Below are 19,311 nucleotides of genomic sequence, written 5' to 3'. Positions count from 1 at the left end.
TTTTTTAACCTCTCTTTTCAACCAATGGCAGTCACTCTCCTCTCCAAATAACTTCTGCTTAGCTTTCCGAGCTTCCCTCGGGTCCTCTTAATCAGCGGTCTCCAACCTTTTTTGCGCCACGGACCGGTTTATGCCCGACAATATTTTCACGGACCGGCCTTTAAGGTGTCGCGGATAAATGAGGGAGGGGCTAATAATCGGCTCAGTCATTTTTAATGATCGTTGAAAGCCCAGATCATAATCGTGATTAAAATTCGATTAATTGAGCAGCCCTACTCGGCCTCCATGCTATCTCAGCTGCCACCAACACTCTTATACCTGAGCTTTAAATCGGCCCTCCCCCTCAGATCCCATTACCCAGCAGCCCCGCAGAGCCAACTCCGCCAGCCGCTCGCCTTCGTTTTCCTCGCTCCATCACCGTTCTGCACCTCCACACTGTCTGAATGTTCACACTTTGGGTCCAGGTGTTCTCTACTGTTGCAGGGCTTTGATTTTCTGTTTATGGGTGTAATTAAAAAACACCTGCCCCCCCCCCCCCCCCCCCCCCCCCCCCCCGTCTCAGACTTGTACCCATCAGCCCCAAGAATAGTCGGATTTAGCCTTTACTGCTAATCTGAAGTCTTACTGGATCTGCCTACATCCCAGGAAGCCCAGTCAATAAGTCCAGCGACTGCCAGGCTGTGTCTCAAGGATGGCTCTTCAGCTCAGGTGGATATAATTTACCTGAGGGCAGGACGGGACAACAGGAAGAGTGTTAGCACAGCTCCGGCCTGTCGAGTCTGGTAAAGACTGGTCAGCTTAACGTGCGTATTTCCATCCTTGCATCATTAGCCTCTTATACTCAGGCTAGATTTAGCCCCACGCCTCTGCTGCTCTCCCTGCCTGAGAGGTGGAGGAGTCGTGAAGGCGGGGTGGTGTGGGGGGGTGGATGAAGCCAGATTAGGTTTCAGAGCGACAGAGGTTGGCTGGAGGTGAGATCAGTGTAACGGATCTGCCAGCAGGAAGAAAGAGAGACAGGTAGACGGGCCGGATTCCACGACGCACGAACCCAAAGAAACCCGGACTCTGTTTGTTAACCCTTGTGAGTCTGAGCCACGACGGACGGATGGACCCAAACCCTGCATACGGACAATGTTTGTCGCATTGTCAAGCTGGACAGGAAGTCTCTGACATGTGGCTCATTCAGCGAGCAGAAGAGACGCTCACAGAAATATTCCCATAAAAACCAAAAACAGAAGTTTTGTTTCTCAACATTGAAACTGAAATGAATCAAAATGTTCTGATTGGCTGACTCGTGCCTGGGCTTCTGGTTTTAGACTTAAAGAGGGGGATGAAATGAGGATTTGGAACGAAGGGGAGGAAAAGAAGAAAGAAACAGAATCTAGAAGCGTACTTTTGGCTATGTCAAAACAGAACAGCCTGAGGTCGAGCACTTCCCCACGTCGCGCTCTTGACCACAATTTGTCTGGTCCTCACTTCATCTCTGCTAAGGTAGGGTCATTGCTCACATTTGAAGCTTGTGGCAGTAACGAGGGAGGGCGGAGCTTCACAGACGCACCAGAGACATAAAAGTATGACAGTTTCATGAACGCTGAGTGGGACTGAGTGTAATTCGTCAGAGCGGATTCAGGAGTTTGTGGTGCCGAGCCTGCATGAACAATCTTAGAACCACAGCTAACAGATAGTTAGACGTGAGGTGGTGAGATGCTCACTCAGCTCAGCAGGAGGCTGTTATCAGTAGTGGTGCAACGGATCACGGTTGATCCGTAATCCGAACCGATCCCACTCCACGGTTCGGCACACACGTGAAAAGTATGTGTATGGTGGTCAGTCTGTCAAGCGGTAGTTATGGTCAGTGCTAGCGGTCCAAGTGGAGGAGCACTTTGCGGCATTTAAGCAGCCCTTTGCTGCCCAATCCAACTGGGCTAAAGCTATTACAAAAGCTACTGAGGTGTTTAGCTGCAGACGTGAGGCCGTACTCCGTTGTGCATAACAAGGGGTTAAACTATGATGAACGTGCTTGAGCCACGCTGAGTGTCCACTTCTGTGACAAGATCGTTCCAAGCATGTATAAGCAGGAAAAGTTTAAAGTTACAGCTGAACTGTCCCAGGCATCTTCTGTTGCCCTAACTACAAATGGGTGCAGCTCCAGGGCAACGGAAAGCCACATGACCGTGACCACTCATTATATCACAGCGGAGTGGTAGATACAAAGCCCTGTACTGCCCTATAGATTAGATTAGATTAGGTGAAACTTTATTAATCCCATGGGTTCCTCTGGGAAATTCAGTTTCCAGTAGCATAGCACAGACAGAAGTTGCAGAATGTGAGCAGAAATATACCACATATACACATACATAAATACAGAGTATACAAAAGGGATAAATAGGAATAAGAATACAAGGTAACGGCACATTTCAAGTATTGTGAGTCTATTACACCGTTGGATGTTAACAAAAACTATTGCACAGGGAAAAGGCACTACAGCTTACTTGTCCCCCCTCTCCTTTGTCCCCCTGTTTCCCCTCCCTCTCCCATCCAGCGAGGAGTTAAACAGTTTGATAGCGTGTGGGACAAAGGAGTTTTTAAGTCTGCTCATCCTTGACTTTGGGAGAAGCAACCTCTCGCTGAACAGACTCCTCTGGTTGTTTATGGCCGTGTGCAGAGGATGCCCAGTATTGTCCATAAAGTCCATATTGCACCTTAATTTATTTTTATATAAGTGCATGGAATGAGTCTTGAGCTGAATGTTTTTTAATAGGAAAAAATACTTAAATAAGTAAATGGTCTTTTTTTTCCTTTTTTTGCTGATCTGAAAATCCGATCCGTGACTTAAAACCGTTGATCCGATCCGAACCATGAGATATTTGATCCGTTGCACCACTAGTTATCAGTGTTCCTGACAGTTTCCTACAGCTGGGTTAGAACTCCAGTAACTCTGCAGCTGGATTAGATCATTAAACTGAGATTAATCACCTCTAGGGCTGAACGATTATGGAAAATAATCTAATTGCGATTTTTTTTTTGCCCCAATATTGCGATTGCGATGCGATATGCGATTATTTTTTAAGGTCTTTGTCTTCTGTATTATTAAACAAAGACAAGCAATACATCATATAGTATGGCCAATACTATATTACATTAATTTTAAACTGTTCTTTCCTGGAAGACAGACCTCTGTTATGATGACATGAGGTGATGCATGAATTGATGACTGACATTTTTATTTAACTTCTTCAATCACAACAGTATATTTGAACATACACAATAGTTTATTTTTAGCTTACAAACATCTGAGCATAAAGTGCTGACAAGGAACCCTGGTGTAAACATTAAAATGAAAGTCAGTGCAATGTGCAGATTGCAGAAATATACATAAAAAAAAATCGGTGGCTTTACCACACTCAGTTTTTCGACATCTGTGAACTACTAGACAGTCATTAAATTAAAAAATAATATTAAATAAATAAAACTAATAAATAAAAAATGCACACATCTTACTGATCTCTGCAGTCAGTAACATTACACATAAAGTGCAAACATAATAGCAATTGTATAAACAATGAGTATGGCTCAGCTAGCCATAATCATCCTAGCTCACAGGTTTTTTGCTAGGAAGACCAGCATATCTACTTTTGCTGGCTTTAAGGATGAGCGAGTGCAGGTCACTATATTCCCTCCACTGCTGAACAGACGCTCTGAGGGGGCACTTGTGGCTGGCACACACAGATATTTGCGGGCCATCTTGCACAGTCGTGGAAAGTGAATGTTGTGCACCTTCCACCAGGCTAAGGGATCATCCTCTCCGTCAATGACAGGGGTCAACAGGTAACTATTCAACTCTGCCTCCACGACATCTTCAAGTGGCAGAGGCAAAGCTGAAGAGGCCGCACTGGTCCTCAGAAGGTCGGGTAGGCCGGAAGTAAACGGCCGTGAAATTGGACGGTCTAGCCTTCTGATTAGCGTCACCGCTGTCTCGGTGGAGCTTAATAAACTCGGCCGTCTGCTTCTTGCTATCTAAAATATAACCAGACACTGGCGTAAATTCTCGACTGTCTCATACTTCTGTTTAATAAGTTTTCTGTTTCACGTTTAGTCAGCTGTGTGAAAACCAAGGAGGAACCCACCCGGGGGATTAATAAAGTTTTATTTTATCTAATCTAATAACTTTAATCTCAGCCAAACCGATTTACTCACGAACAAACAAAACACTGAAAAAAGCCCAACAATAACATTTTTAGGTTGTCTAAGTGACTTATATATTACGTTTAACCCGAGCAGCGAAAGTCTGCGGTGATCTGAAAATGATGTGCCGGGAGTTGTGCCGTTCTCGGCCGCATCAGTAGCCCTCGAGCTCCCGGCTAGCTGTCGAGCTGGTGGGTAGCAGACGCCTCCGAAAACGTCGAAGCACTTTTGCAAATATGCGATATCTTGATAAACCGAGCAGATATTTGATGTTTACACAACTACTTTCTCGCCTCAAAAAAAATGTTAAAAGTTTATTTTGTGACCCAGAAAGATTAGTATGAGTAATTTTAAAGCTTAGTAGCGGCCGCCATTGTTGGAAACTGGAGTTTGGCTGGGCCGTGCTATGAATTCTGGGATATGGTAGGCCACGAAGGACACACCCGACCCATCCTTCAAATTCGGGGAAAAGGAGGACGCATTTGTCGGCTACATTCGGAGGAGTCTACGAATTTGGACAGCCTTCGGCGCGTCACTTTGACGTAATCGGTCTACAAATGCGGCCTCAGGAGGATGCAGCCCATGAATTTGGACATGTCCAGAGTATAATCGCAGCCTTTGCGGTTAGAAAATTGCACTTGATCATGTCGCGATATTATCGCAAATGCGATATATCGTTCAGCCCTAATCACCTCACAGGTGAAAGATGCTTCACCTGTGACGTCTTTGGGCAGAGCTCTCACACAGAGCATCCACCAGAGTTTTGGTCTGATCACACTGAAGGTCATGACCTTTGGTGCAGGCTGACACACAGACATAGTCTTGGCCGGCCGTGGCTCTTTATGACATCTCATCACCACCCAGAAATGAAAATCATGTTGAAGGACGGTTTCCCACTGCTGGAGGAGGTCCAGGGTTCCTACTGGGAGATTTAAGAACGGACACCTGTGTGAAGCCGGAGGAGAGGGTGGGGCTGTTCTCAGATCTGTGATCACACATTGTTTCAGTCCTGCTTTAAATATACAACATAAAAATGGCACCTCAGCAGGACAAGTCATTATACCCCACTACACACACACACACACACACACACACACACACACACACACACACACACACACACACACACACACCCTGAAGCAGCAGCAGTGATGGGAACAGCCAGTACTTCACAGCACTCTGGTTTAGCAGCATCTCACTTCCTCCTTCAGTTGGCCTCAGTTTTACTCATCACTATACACACACACGCGCACACACACAGACACACACTCCTGTTTGTCTGGCAGCAGCTCCTCGAGTCAGCAGCACTCTGTGGAAGAACTGGTCATGAGACCAGGATAAGAGCTAAAGATAGTAACAAACACACTATGACAGGACACACACATATACACCTATTACAAGTGTGTGTGGTTTACACACACACACACACTGTAATAGCACATTTACGTTGTGTAAAGTTTCTTCTTTCTTCTCTCAGACAGAAAAGAGTAAGTCCAGAATCCAGACCCTGTTCCAGCTCTGAGCTGTTTGTCTTTGTAAGGAAACAGAGATCTGGGGGCGGGGCTTTCTCTTGTGCACAGACACACCTGTGACCCCTGTCCCATCAGTGCCTTGGAAATTCTGATGGACAAACGTCCCGTGGCTCTGTCTGAATGAGTGTGAAGAGCTCGGTGTGGTAGAGCAGGTCGTTTCCCTCCTGCTGCTGCTGCTGCTGAGCTCAGGCTCCACCATCCTGCTGTTAGCGAAGGGCAGCCAATCAACAAGGATGAACTGAAGTTCTGCACGGAGGCTCGGTATCAGAGAAAGGAGGATTATTTTGAGCTGTGAGTCATGCAGAGCTGCTCTGGGAGTCCCCATGCAGCAGAATGGATGGATCAGAGATCTCAGCAACCAAGCTATGTTACAGCAGCCTGACAGAACCATGTTTGCATGTTTGTGGCATCATCTGCATGTTATTGGTCAATCAGCAGATTAAAGTTGAGTTTACACGGTGAGCTGTCGCAGGAGGAGGCGAGGGAAAAACGCTGTGGCGCTCAGTCAAGCTTCTCGGGACAAATGGACTAAACGCTCAGCCTTGGCATATACCCCTGTGAGCTTTCACTGTCTCACTTTGTGCCTCAATAATCAAACGGCAGGTAATTGGCTCTTTGTGGGGGGAGGAGGGAGGGGCACTTTTTTGTCTGCTGTGATTAAGCTCATCCTTTCTTTACCGGCTGCGTGGAAGTTGAAATCCTTCCACCGCTCGCAGGTGTGTCGCAGTGAACCTTCAAACAGACCCTGTGACTGCGATCAGCTGCAGGTATCACTGCGTCAGCTTGTGTTCTCCTGCTGTGGTTCTGTGGGCCGTCAGATTCCTGCACCAAGCACTTCCTGTCAAAGTGACTTACAACAAAGTGGGCATTAAAGGCCTTATCTCCTCCATGTCAGTTCTTTATGCGGAGCTTGGATGTGATTACACCTTCTTCATCCGCCGCCTCTCATCACCATTTTTCAGCTCTATGGGAGCGTCCGTCACCTCACCTTCACGTCTGTGCCACGCCTCCTTTTCCTTATTACTGAGCTTGGGTCATTTCAAGTCCCGATAAAATATGTTCATGATCGCACTAAAGCCACGGGGAGCAGACTAATCGTGGATTCGCTGCTCAGAGGATCAGGAGTTTGGGAAAGGTGTCGATCGAAGCATCGATTACTTCCTTTTGTGTTCCGGGATTATTTCAGTGATTCTGCAGTGAGTGCTGTTGCAACATCAGCTGTTTGGTAATCTCAGCTGATCTGGAGCTGCAGGCCCTGAGGGCAGCCCGGTCTCTGAAACTCGCTAACCTGGAAACACCACCCAGTGCTCCGCTCTCAGCCTCCTGCGGTGTGCAGTCTAGAGAGCCTGACCTTGTATGGTGTTGCGTGTGTGTGTGTGTGTGTGTGTGTGTGTGTGTGTGTGTGTGTGTGTGTGTGTGTGTGTGTGTGTTTGAGGGAAGTTGGGACAGCTCTCACATGACCGGACTTGTGACTGACCTTGCGCAACATTACAACAGGCCTGCGTCCAGCTGCCAGGACAGCAGCCGAGCTTTGATTCCTGCGTGTGGATCAATAAAGTTACACGTTATTATCAACGCTCCGCTATTTTTATTGTCGTGATTTTTGGCACAAAGTTTGGAGGAGGTGTGATGCATGTACAAAAACATGACAGCCTAATTTCACTCAAGTTATGAATCACCAGAGAAGCTAATGTTTGTACCAGTTGTGTGTGGCCTCCTTGCTCCTCGTGATTGGCTTGTGTCCTTTCTGGACCCGTCTGCAGATAGTTGTGTGTTCTTTGAGATTTTTCTTGCTTCATATTTTTCTTAAAGAGTTAAAAAAGCGTTCACCTTTGAAGGGTGACCTCAGCTAACGAGATGATTTCAGCTTGTGTAACTCTGAGTCCAGTGGAAAGACGCGGCGCTCGCGCTTAGCCAACCCAGAGATAAGCTTTGAGGAATCTGAGTGTTTAAAGATAGAAACGAAGGATGCTGGAGCTCCACCGCAGAGCCTCGCTGGCCTTTCCACATCCACTCTCTCCTTTTAGCCCAGATAGCTCTCCCACGTGCAGGCGTGCTATAAATAGCCCAGGTTTAATGCACGATTGTCCCGGCGGACTCTTCGTGTTGGTAGCGTCTCGCTGCTTTCGCTCAGGCACACATTAACCACAAATGGGTCCCACCACACCTCCACCCCCCAAAACAGCAGAATTACACAGTGAGGGCCTTCTGAAGGAGCTGATAGTGAGCAGATCTCAGAGGTCAGGCTCATTCATTTGCACATTACCTCTGCTGTTCCAGCACGAGGCGGAGGCTCAGCGCAGAGCCTTCGTCTCTTGTCTGTCAGTAACTTCAAAGATGTGAGTATTCTGCATTAATTTCATGCTCATTTGTTTAATCTGCCCGTTCGAGCAGTAACGGCTTCAGAGACACTCTGAGTGATGCTGACGGGCCGTGGTGTCAGGGAGGAATAAACCCGCCTCTGCTGCCGTTTGCTTTCAGAGAGGGGATGACGGAGCGCCGTGCGGTCACTCAGCAAAACCTCTCATTTAAAGTCACATCTCAGGCTCTTTGGCACAAGTCAGGACCTGCTTTGTGCAAAAGCGGGCACGTACGTGCTGCTCTCACCTTCTGGTTGCTTCCACTTCTCCCTCAACTGATGCTTGATGACTGCAAAAATTTGAGCCCTGACTTCGATCGGCAGGAGTCAAAGCTCCGCCTCCTCGCGCTCACCTGAACTCGACCCGATATGGGGTCAGAGTGTCAGAGCCGGTGTACATTCGCAGCAGTTGGAATAAACGTGGGGAGCGACAGAAAGGCTTCAATGAAACACGAGCAAACATCTGCTCTCAATCACACGCAGGTCAGCAGTAAATCACTGCATCAATGCCTTAAATGGGCGTCTGGAGGCTCTGAGAGCCTTCCTGTAAATGCTCTGACGCAGTTTGACTTTTGGACCTGCAGTGAATCCCCTCACCTGATTGGATGCTGCACACGTGTTTATGTTTGGTTTGTATCTTTGCAGAGACGGTTAACACAATCCTTCCTGGAAACAGGAGCAGAATTGCTCCTCGCCGAGCTGCTTCCTCCTCCCGGCGTCTGATTCATGTCGAGAAGCTTACAGTCTTTGTCGCTATTCAGAGTCAGTGCAGCACTACAAGCACGCCGCAGCCTCGTATCGCCTTCCGCTGCTGCAGCGTCACGTGTGCACTGATGTTCTGGGACATGTTCTACATACGTGGGATGTCCTCATGTGTGTGCCTGTGCATGCGTGTCATGTTCAGGGATGGTTTTATTGATTGATGGCTGTGGTGGAGGGAAGGGAGGATGATGGAGGGAGGAGTGGTAACATTCAATCAGACTGTCCTCTGATGGACGAGGGTAAAAAGAGTATACGAGGAAACTGTAAGTGGAGAAAAGGGCAGAGTGGCCAACGAGGGAAGGCTGCATGATGGTAGGAATGAAGAAAGGATGGGGATGAGTCAGAGCCACGTGAGGAGGATGTGAGCTGCATGCTGAGGGAGGTTCACACTCAGTTAGGTGAAACACACCTGCATCAGCAGTGGGGGGAGGGTCTTACCAAGGGCGCCCTCTCCTCTGTCACTCCACCTTTCCTCCTCCTCCTCCTCCTCCTCCTCCTGCTCAGTGAAGTCATGACCGCTCTCCCCCCCTTTTCCCTTCGCTGACGTTATTCTGACCTACATCTTCCTTCCTGTGTCCTTCTTCTTCTTCTCTCCTTCAGCGCGTCTTCTGTTTCCGGCTCCGTTCATCAGCTTGTCCACCGCTCAGGTTCCTATGCTCTCTGCTGATTGGCTCTTTGATCATGTCTCATGAGTCGTTTATGAAACCGTAAACGCTATCAGCTGATCTTATCTCTTCCATGACCCAAATAAACACGCTGAATAAACACTCATAAACCGAGACGCACAGTGAGGCGGTGAGCTGAGGTTGGAGATCACTGAAGGTGTGTTTGTGTGTGTGTGATGTAACTATGCTTTGATTTAAAAGTGGGATAAAACACGCAGTCCAAAAACAGCCAAATATTAAAATGATGGGGCAGCGGGATGGGGAGAGGAGCGATGAGGCTTTTATCATTTCTGTGTTCTGGCTGTCGATCGAACAGCTGATTGGGAGAAATATACGAATACTGTTAATTGCTTTTATGAAAAATGTGTTGATTCATGGTGACCGTGAAGTAGAAGACGGCTCAGAGCTGCTTTGTTGTAGCTGGTGGTGGTCTGTCAGCTGGACAAGTTGCCGATGTGGACTGTGTTATGTGTTACAAACAGAAGCTCCTGCACAGTTCCAGAGATTCCCAGAGCTGATCTGAATGGCTCAGCATTGGGTCTGACGTAGAATAATGGATAATAATAATGGATTGGATTTATATAGCGCTTTTCAAGGCACCCAAAGCGCTTTACAATGCCACTATTCATTCACACACACTGGTGGAAGCAAGCTACGGTTGTAGCCACAGCTGCCCTGGGGCAGACTGACAGAGGCGAGGCTCTGTCAGTCTGGTAAAGTGTCTTGCCCAAGGACACAAAGCGACCAAGAGCCAGGACAGAGAGCCCGGGGATCGAACCGGCGACCTTCCGGTTACAGATACGCTTCCCAACCCCCTGAGCCACGGTCGCCCCAAGTGTGCTATATATACTTGATGTATTGCGAGTTTTTCCACATACGGTGGTTAAAATATCTTCTAGAAGAAGTTGCCGTGGAAATATAAATATAAATATTTCTGAAACATGCCGTAAAGCTGTTGCTGCAGTGCCATGAATTTATTCCAGCAGCTGAAAAGTCGTCCTCTGCAAAACAAACAAAGACTGTTTTAAACTTTGCATGTGAGCATCTCCATGTTATAAGCACAAAAGAGAACCTTTGCAAGTAAAGTCTCATTAATTCTTGTTTGTGATCGTTTGTTTGTCGAGTGTTGACCACAGAGACAGTCGTACTGTCACTGGTGAAAAAGCCTCTGTGTGCAGATGATGCTTCAAATAAAACATTTAAATTGAACGAGTGCAATTTTAGGCCATATGTGGTTAAATATAACATTAAAACATGTAACATAGTCTGACAGTGGGTCCAAGGGTTTCACCCTGATACCTAATGACAGGATACGCCTCCTCAGAGATGGTGGGTCTCTGAACTCGGAATAAAAAGTGTTCCTTTCATTGTGTGAGCAGAGAGCACTGCTTGTGTTGAACGTGTTAATTTGGTTAATTTCATCATCACATCAGTGGTCTCAGCTATGCTAGCTGAAACCTGATAGAAACGTGACAGTTGCTGCTGGGACAGAGTGTTCTGCACGCTCAGACACAAACGGCAGAGGACGAGTCGGCTACAAGCTGAGCTGCTTTGTGTTTGAGGAAAGCTGATCTGTTTGAATCAGTTAAATACGTTTAACTGGTCGACCCAGTGTGTGTGTTGTCGTTTCCTCATCATTCATAAAACAGGACATTGATTCTGTGTGTCGTCTTCATGCAGACGTTAAGGAAGGAATGTTTCCTCCTCCCTTCAGAGACCACGCAGTCATTTCCCATCACGGCGAGTCACGCACACACACTTCCTGCTCTTCGCAGTGACGTGGCTCAGTGTGTGTGAGAGGCTCGGCCTGCTGTGACTGTGAGCCACATGGTAAAGAATTTAGAGATGTGATCTTGAGGGTAAAACACAAACTGAGCACAGTTTCCCTTTTCACATGTTCCTGAGAGCATTTCAGGAATTGTTGATTAGGAAGCGGGATCTGAAATCGTCTTGTATGGGCAACGGACATTTTCAGGGAGTGAGTTTTTCAGAGTTGGGCAAGCCATCGCTGAGGTTTTAGAGAAGTGTTTGGCAGTTCCTGACTTTATGAAGGGTGAAGGCTCTTGTTCCTTCAGGCAGAGGCTTCGTGTAGGTGTCGAGTGATTTGGTAATGGGAAATGATTCTTGAGGTCTTGTTACCTCAGATGTTGCGAGGGGTCAGAGGGTGCCTGCTGAGGTCCTTTATGTCCATAAGAGTTCATGTGGAGGTTCCTGTGATTTCATGTGATCGTAGGAGATCCTCGTTGTTGATTACTGCCTGGAAATAATCTCCATTCCTCTGCTGTGTGTCTAAGCCTAGGTCTCCTTTTTTTTTCTCTTTCGGTGTTTGCAGTGAGTGACGCGCAGAGCTCGAACAACTTTGAGATATTTGTCACTAAAGAACATCAGAAAACAAAGTTATAAGCACTCTCAGCACTGGAGCCCCCCAGGGGTGTGTTCTGAGCCCCCTGCTGTACTCTTTGTACACATATGACTGTGTGGCCACTACCAGCTCCACCACCATCATCAAGTTTGCTGACGACACCGTCGTGGTGGGCCTGATCTCTGATAACAACGAGACGGCCTACCTGAAGGAGATTAGGAATCTGGAGAACTGGTGCCAGAGGAACAACCTCCTTCTAAACGTCAGTAAGACAAAGGAGCTGATAGTGGACTTCAGCACTAAGCAGGAGAGGAACTACCAGACCCCCGTCATCAACGAGTGCCCAGTGGAGAGAGTGGACAGCTTCAAATACCTCGGAGTTCACATCACGCAGGACCTGTCATGGTCCTGTCACATCAACACCGTGGTGAAAAAGGCCCGACAGCGTCTCTACCACCTCAGACGCTTGAGAGACTTCCAACTGCCCTCCAAGGTGCTCAGGAACTTTTACTCGTGCACCATAGAGAGCATCCTGACGGGAAACATCTTAACCTGGTTCGGGAACAGCACCATGCAGGACAGACGAGCTCTACAGAGGGTTGTGCGGTCAGCTGAGCGCACCATCCGCTCCGAGCTCCCTGACCTGCACTCAATCTACAGCAGGCGGTGCTGGACCAAGGCCAGGAAGATCGTGAAGGACCTCAGCCATCCCAACAACAGACTGTTCTCTCTGTTGAGGTCAGGAAAGCGATTCCGCTCCCTGAAGACCAACACAGAGAGACTGAGGAGGAGCTTCTTCCCGCAGGCGATACGGTCTCTCAATCACACCACCACACAGTACTGACCCACACATATGGTTCTTACACACACACTGGACTTTCTGGACTTTGGTTTTGCACAACACTGGTCACTATATTCTTCATTTCCGGTTAATACTTGTATAGCTGCTGTTATTGTGTATATATTTATTTATATTTAGATTTCTTCATACATTCTTATATAGTTCTATATTGTGTATTTTGTTGTACAGTTATTTTATTTTCAACTTTAATTTATATATTTATCTTTATCTTATTCTTCCCAGTTAAATTTACCCTTCATTCTAATTTGTGTTGTACAGTTATTTCATTTTTAACCTTAATTTATATTTTATTCCTTCCTAGTTAAATTTACCCTTTTTAATTTTTCATATTTATTTCCTTTCTTATTCATAGCCTTTTCCTTTTTTGTTTTCTTTAGGTCACGAGCAGTTGTCCAAGCATTTCACTACATATCGTACTGTGTATGACTGTGTACGTGACAAATAAAATTTGAATTTGAATTTTTATATCAACCATCCACCTCCTCGGTCAGAATACACATGCAGCTCAGTAAAACCAGCACTCATCACATGTGTCACTGTGACCACAGTGAGACGTGCATTAATAGATGATGACCGTCCACACTGGGCGACTGTACATGTGACAGACAGTCTGTGCGATCCTGGTGTTGAACCTCCTCTAATGTGGAAGCCTTATTACATCTAATGAGCAGCTGTTGATGAGAGCTCCTTGTGATGCTGACAGCGAACAGTGATTTACAGTGCAGACTTTTATCCAAAGTGCCTCTCACTTTGAGAAAGGGCGGCTTGATTGGAACTGAAGCTCTGACAGTACAACCACACAGAAACATTCAGACTCATCGGAGTCGTGGAAGGAGAACCATCTCCACGTTTGTGTTTCAGAGAGCACAGATAGCATCATCCACTGCTTAAGGCAAAGCAGAACAAAAACACTTTTACCCAGCTGTGATCTTTGTGACTTGTGCTATTTTTTTGTATCCCGAAAGAACCCAGGCTCCTGGGAATGCTGCTTTGATCTCAATGTTTAACTAACGTGACCTCTCCTTCTCTTTTTCCGTCCTCAGTATGGGGAGGAGGAGGTGTGTTCGGACCGTCTGGACACCGACTTCCCGGACATTGACCTCTCCCAGCTGGACACCAGCGACTTTGACAGCGTCAACTGCCTCAGCGAGCTGCAGTGGTGCAACGATCAGTCGGCCAACGCGTCGCCGGCCTCCATTCACTACAGCACAGCAGACGAGCTGTTCGAGGTGAGGTTTCTGTCCTGAAGCCGGCGCCTCTTCTCGAAAATACGTCTCCTTTTTCGGCGTCTTTCTTTCTCATACCTATGCTCGTTATCTTTCTATTCTTGGAAGAGCTGGTGGTCAGAGGGAAATGAATCTTCGTCTGTTGTTTAGTGTTGAGACAAAGTTGGTGTTGTGTGAAGGACTTCCCAAATACTCCCTGCTGACTCCTTTAGCTGCACAGTGTACAAAATATATGCTCTGATATTATTTTAGTGAACTGAGGCGAGCACGAGGTGTTAGGCCGGAATCAGCTGGCAAACATGTCCACGCGCTGCAGGCTTGTCTCAGCACTTCACACCAAACAGAGGCTGAATCTGTGCTTTTTGTTTTGGCACCTTCTTGTTTTTTCAGACCTTTTGACCAAAGCTGTTGTTTTATGAATTAATTCAGCTGTTAATTGAATCTCACACGTGCCTTTCGTGGAATTGGGTCTCAGAAGCATGTTGTTAGAGAGCCAAAGTTTCCTATGCTGAAGTGGGTGTAAAACCCAAACCCCTGTCTTGACCCTTGTGCTTAGATGTGGACATGTGTGGGCCCAGCCAAGAAAGTAGTTCCCAGTTATGCTGCGTGTAACACGATGATGCAAGCAGCACATCTGCTGGGCCGCTGAAAGCCCGAGGCTCCGGTGTCTGGTGCCCTTCCGGGATGAATTCAAGGAATACCCTTCTAATCTTTCTTTATCTGCGAGCCGGCCCTGGATCATTGATCGTCCATAGGTTTGCAGTCCCTGCAAAGTCTTGCAGTCCCATTATGGAGGCTAAATTGAGAGCACCTCGAGAATAAAAAGACAATAACGGAGAGATAAAGTAGCATTTAGGTCCACATCATCTGCTGTGTAATGCAAGTCTGCTGATGGAAATTGCTTTGATGCTGCAATGTGCCACAGAGAGTATTGGTTAAATGAAGACAGGCAAAGCATTATGGGAATTCAGGTAAATAAACACCCACAGCCCCTGTCTGCACTCTGAGCGCCTCAGTTTTATTCTTACTTCGATCCACATTAGCTGACGCCTGAGCGACTCTTTGACTTCCTGTTGCTGACACGAAACTAAACTTCACAAGATCACAGACGCACAACACAGACAGTTACAGACGCAATCATACAGCACAAACACAATCACAGACACACAACAGACACAGTTACAGACACAATCATACAGCACAGACAAAATCACACACACAGTCGCATAGACACAATCATGGACACAGGTGTATTCATACTGAGAAGTTACAGCAGTGAGATTCTTCATGTCTAACAGCAGCCGACTAATAAGAAAATACACGAAGAGGAAACGGGCGCGTTAATCTCACCGTTTTTCTGGTTCTTTGTCTCGATCAAACACTGCAGCTGCTTTACTTCCCGGCCTTTGTGGTATCGGGAGCTCTTTGATGGCTTCATGGCACTTTTTCCTTTCTGTGTTTGTCACCAGTAACTGCTCCTCCTGATGCGTTCTGGTCTGTGTTCACTCATTTTTCTGTTTCTGCAAACTCACTCTTCACATGTACAGCTTTGAAAAACACAGCACCCCCCTTCATTCCTCTGATATGTTATATTTCAGTCAATACTATATTGATCAGATTAAAACAGCAGTGTAGATGGTCAGACCGCGTTTGATTATGAATACGAGTAATGAATAGAGTGATAAGCAGGCACATGAAGCCCTCCCAGTGTCTCTGCCCCTCTGCTATCAGTCAATATGGTGCTTATTTACGGTCGCGTGTCGCAATCTCATCCCCAGCTGGAGGTTATCGATCGTGTTTGTGTGACTTAATTTAACCTCAGAGTGCAGAGATCAGGAAAGGAAAGAGCAAATTGATTTAGAATTATGATTTTAGCAATAAAAGCCCACACATGCTCAGTGGACATCTATTTAGCTGTTCGTGTGTCAGCCAATCACACGGCAAGACAAGCTGCTGAAGCTCAGACCGAGCATCAGAATGATGAAGAAAGAATGTGGCATGGTTGTTGGTCTGAGTGTTTCACACACTGATCTCCAACCATCTCTGAGCTCAGAGGAAATAACCAGCCAGCAGCAGCTCTGTGGGAGGAAATGACTCGCTAAGGTCAGAGGAGGATGGACAGTCTACTTAGAGCTGATAGGAAGGCAGCAATAACTCCAGTAAGCACTCGCTACAACCAAAGGTCGTGTCCAAATTCATGGGCTGCATCCTCCTGAGGCCGCATTTGTAGACCGATTACGTCACAGCGACGCGCCGAAGGCTGTCCAAATTCGTAGACTCCTCCGAATGCAGCCGACAAATGCGTCCTCCTTTTCTCCGAATTTGAAGGATGGGTCGGATGTGTCCTTCGTGGCCTACCATATCCCAGAATTCATAGCGCGGCCCAGCCAAACTCCAGTTTCCAACAATGGCGGCCGCTACTAAGTTTTAAAATTACTCTTACTAATCTTTCTGGGTCACAAAATAAACTTTTAACATATTTTCAGGCGAGAAAGTAGCTGTGTAAACATCAAATATCTGCTCGGTTTATCAAGATATCGCATATTTGCAAAAGTGCTTCGACATTTTCGGAGACGTCTGCTACCCACCAGCTCGACAGCTAGCCGGGAGCTCGAGGGTTACTGATGCGGCCGAGAACGGCACAACTCCCGGCACATCATTTTCAGATCACCGCGGACTTTCGCTGCTCAGGTTAAACGTAATATATAAGTCACTTAGACAACCTAAAAATGTTATTGTTGGGCTTTTTTCAGTGTTTTGTTTGTTCGTGAGTAAATCGGTTTGGCTGAGATTAAAGTTATTAGATTAGATTAGATAAAATAAAACTTTATTAATCCCCCGGGTGGGTTCCTCCTTGGTTTTCACACAGCTGACTAAACGTCAAACAGAAACCTGATTAAACAGAAGTATGAGACAGTCGAGAATTTACGCCAGTGTCCTGTTATATTTTAGATAGCAAAGAGCAGACGGCTGAGTTTATTAAACTCCACCGAGACAGCGGTGACGCTAATCAGAAGGCTAGACCGTCCAATTTCACGGCCGTTTACTTCCGGCCTACCCAACCTTCTGAGGACCTGGCCCACGTAGACTGCGAAGGCCGGGTCCTCAGGAGGATGCAGCCCATGAATTTGGACACGACCAAAGTCTGCAGAAGAGCGTCTCTGAACCTTGAAGCAGATGGGCTCCAGAAGCAGACGACCACACCAGTGTCACTGCTGTCAGTAAGAACAGGAAACTGAGTCTATGGCTAACACAGACTCTCAAACCTGGACAACAGAAGCTGGAGAAACGTCTCCTGGTCTGACGAGTTTAAAGCATGGATCCATCCTGCCTGTGTCCGTGTTCAGGCTGCTGCTGGTGTGACTCTCAGTACCAGCTGAGCATCGTTTAAACTCCGTAGCCTGGCCGAGTGCTGCCGCTGACCACGCCTATCCTTTATGACCTCATTCCACCGTCTTTAGCAGGATAACAAAGCTCCGTGTCTCAAAGCTCAGATCATGTCAGACTGGTTTCTAGAACATGACTGTGAGTTCACTGCACTCAGGCAGCCTCCACAGACACAGATCTCAGTCCTGCAGAGCAGCTTTGAGATGCAGGAGACACATCTGCATCAGCTGTGTGATGATGTCATAATGATGTCAGTCTCTGAGCAGCTTGTTGAATCTGAGCCATGAAGAGTTAAACTCAGTACTAGCAGATGTACCTAACAAAGTGTAAGTAAGTAAGTGTCTGTATTTTGATTGTCAGGTAAATGTAAATCTGTTTTTCTGTGACTGTTAAATTAAGTATTGCTTTTAGCCAATCAAAGGCTTTCCTCTGCTGATGTAGCTCTGTGTAGATTCCCGCAGAGAAGACGTGAGCTGGCCTGAAGATGGAGAATAAATGTAGGAATAAATAGTTTTGGCAGCTGGGGACAGATGGATCTGGATGATAAAAGAGAGAGACAGATGAATGAAGCTCGCTGGCTTCCCGTAGGCCAGCCGTGCTATCGCCTCTCCACCAGACTCTGCTCTCAGCAAGATGGCAGCTCATCAACAGTAAACAACTCCTGTGTGGATGTCACAGGAGGGCCAGCGGTGGAAAGAGAGCTGAGCTTGGACTGAAATTACACATAAACATTATTTTCTTCAAACGAGACAATGTTCATGCTGAAACATTACAGAAGTGCACATGCAGCATTGCAGAGAACTCAGTGTCGTACTGACGGAGATAACAAGGTCAAAGGTCAGAGTGGAGTCACCTGACCTGTGATGTTATTGTGATAAATGACACAAACAAGAAGAAAGAGTGATCAGAATGTATGGGGCATTGTTTGAGGAGTGATTCAGCTCCCGAAGAGTCCTTCAGTCTGAGAACCAAGACATCTGTCTATACATCCAAGCATCCATCCATCCACCCATGTATACATCCATCCATCCATCCATCCAAACATACATCTATACATCCATCCATCCACCCATGTATACATCCATCCATCCATCCATCCAAACATACATCTATACATCCATCCATCCACCCATGTATACATCCATCCATCCATCCAAACATACATCTATACATCCATGCATCCATCCAAACATCCATCCATTCATATGAATGTGGTGATGGTGATAGATCTGGTGTGGTGGATTAATAGTGGGTCTCTGAGGTTTGTATCGGTGTTCCTGATCCCGCCCATGTTCTCTTCCTGCAGATAGAAGAGGAGAACGCGGCTCTGCTCGCCGCTCTCACCGACAGTTTGGATGGGATTGTGGATGCCGAGGTGGGTGGACTCTCTGTGTTCCCCGCCCTGGGGGAGGAGCCCAGCCAAGAAGAGGAAGATGGTCTTTCTCTCAGCGCCGAGGACTTCAGCCAGCCTCTGGGGTCCGAGACCGAGGACCCGTCTCTGGTAAGAACACAGAGCGGCGTGAAGCAGCATCAGAACGGTTTCTTTTGTCTCTATTCTGGGTCTGGACCTCAATTTTCCACATCTCCCTCTGTTATGTTTGGTATACAAAAGAGAAACAGGAGATGAATATACCAAACATAACAGAGGGCTGTTATGTTTGGTATTCATCTCCTGTTTCTCTTTTGTCATTGGTCTGCAAATCAAACGTCTCTCACAGCCCAACAGACAGAGATCCTTTAATGCGAGCTTCAAACCCTATCCAGCCCTCGTCACCCCGACGTGCTGAGCCTCTCCTTTCCCATGCTCTCCCTGCAGCTTTCTCCCCCGTATCTCCATCTCACTAACCTTCATGATCCCCTCATCGGCCTGCGAGGTTCAAAGTCTGCCTTTAACTGCAGGAAAACAGAGCAGCACAAAGTAACCTTTCATCCTGTGTGTGTGTGGGGGGGTGGGGGTCCCGTTTCTGGGAA

The 19,311-nt window shown here is 46.9% G+C and overlaps 1 protein-coding gene across 3 annotated transcripts in view; it reads left to right on the top strand.

Annotated features, from left to right (window-relative positions):
- Positions 1 to 19,311, top strand: part of ppargc1b (peroxisome proliferator-activated receptor gamma, coactivator 1 beta) — a 72,819-nt gene that overhangs the window by 40,216 nt on the left and 13,292 nt on the right. For 2 of the 3 annotated variants that reach the window (XM_026185389.2, XM_026185380.2), the window contains exons 2-3: positions 13,771 to 13,956; positions 18,647 to 18,841. In XM_026185389.2, the coding sequence (XP_026041174.2) occupies positions 13,771 to 13,956; positions 18,647 to 18,841 (381 nt within the window). Of the gene's footprint in view, positions 1 to 450; positions 1,492 to 13,770; positions 13,957 to 18,646; positions 18,842 to 19,311 lie in introns of those variants that run through there. The other variant, XM_026185372.2, reaches the window with a different exon arrangement.

This window comes from Astatotilapia calliptera, chromosome 2 (assembly GCF_964374335.1).
Source record: "Astatotilapia calliptera chromosome 2, fAstCal68.1, whole genome shotgun sequence".
Taxonomy (NCBI): Eukaryota; Metazoa; Chordata; class Actinopteri; order Cichliformes; family Cichlidae; genus Astatotilapia; species Astatotilapia calliptera.
This window is presented reverse-complemented; position numbering and strand designations above follow the sequence as displayed.